At 46.7% G+C, this 816-nt stretch overlaps 1 protein-coding gene across 2 annotated transcripts in view; it reads left to right on the top strand.

Annotated features, from left to right (window-relative positions):
• Window positions 1-816, top strand: part of LOC123957233 (centrosome and spindle pole associated protein 1-like) — a 20,146-nt gene that overhangs the window by 11,482 nt on the left and 7,848 nt on the right. For both annotated transcript variants that reach the window (XM_046029888.1, XM_046029889.1), the window contains one exon: window positions 69-212. In XM_046029888.1, coding sequence (XP_045885844.1) covers window positions 69-212 — 144 coding nt within the window. The remainder of the gene's footprint in view (window positions 1-68; window positions 213-816) is intronic.

The raw sequence follows: 816 nt of genomic DNA on the forward strand, positions 1-816 counted from the left end.
TTCCCCCCCCCCCCCCCCCCCCCCCGTACCGTATCGTTGCCTTGCTCTCTTTTCTCTCTGTCTCTCAGCAAAAGGCCAAGAATGAAGAGCTGATTCAGCTGGCTGAACAGAAAAGGATGGAAGCGGAGAGGAAGAAGAAGGAAGCGGAAGAGAAAGAGAACGCACTACTGAGGAGGCAGTATGAGAGGGAGAGACAGGCTCGGGTGGAGGAGGTTAGTTCACTGACGGCTTGACAACCACCTTTCAACAAACACCATCACACTGCAGTCTATGCAGTAAATAAAAATAAATATGTAATTGTTAGATATTTTACTATACAGTTTAAAATGATCATACAGTAATCTTACTAGCTATGTAAGCTTAGTGAGCATGTACCTGCTAAGAAATGGAGCACTGTGTAGGGAGGCAACAAAGTCGAACTCGGTGGTCTGTGCTGCTGCTTTCTCTGCTATGGGCTTTCCATGTACACGCATGGATGGGCAGGGAGGTGTTCTCCCTGCCTTATGGCTGGTCAGTTGTCTGTGTTAAAAGTTTGAAAACACTGGTAAGAAATAAAATAAAGCAGCCTGCCATTTTCATGCTTGTGTGAATCTGTTCATGCTGTCTCATTAGAATGCTGCTGCAGCTGGCACTGTAACGTTTTGCTTTGCTCTGCTTTTCACTGGCATTGTCAGCTTGTGGAAGAAGAAAAGGGGGGGGAAACGGCTTAAATGGGTGAAATCACTGATTTGTTAAGCAGACCAGCCAAGGAGCTCTCTTACTTACTGCCTCCTCCATCCAACCTGCGGTATTAGCTGAATACAGCTGCCGTTAAGG

Source organism: Micropterus dolomieu, linkage group LG19 (assembly GCF_021292245.1).
Source record: "Micropterus dolomieu isolate WLL.071019.BEF.003 ecotype Adirondacks linkage group LG19, ASM2129224v1, whole genome shotgun sequence".
Taxonomy (NCBI): domain Eukaryota; kingdom Metazoa; phylum Chordata; class Actinopteri; order Centrarchiformes; family Centrarchidae; genus Micropterus; species Micropterus dolomieu.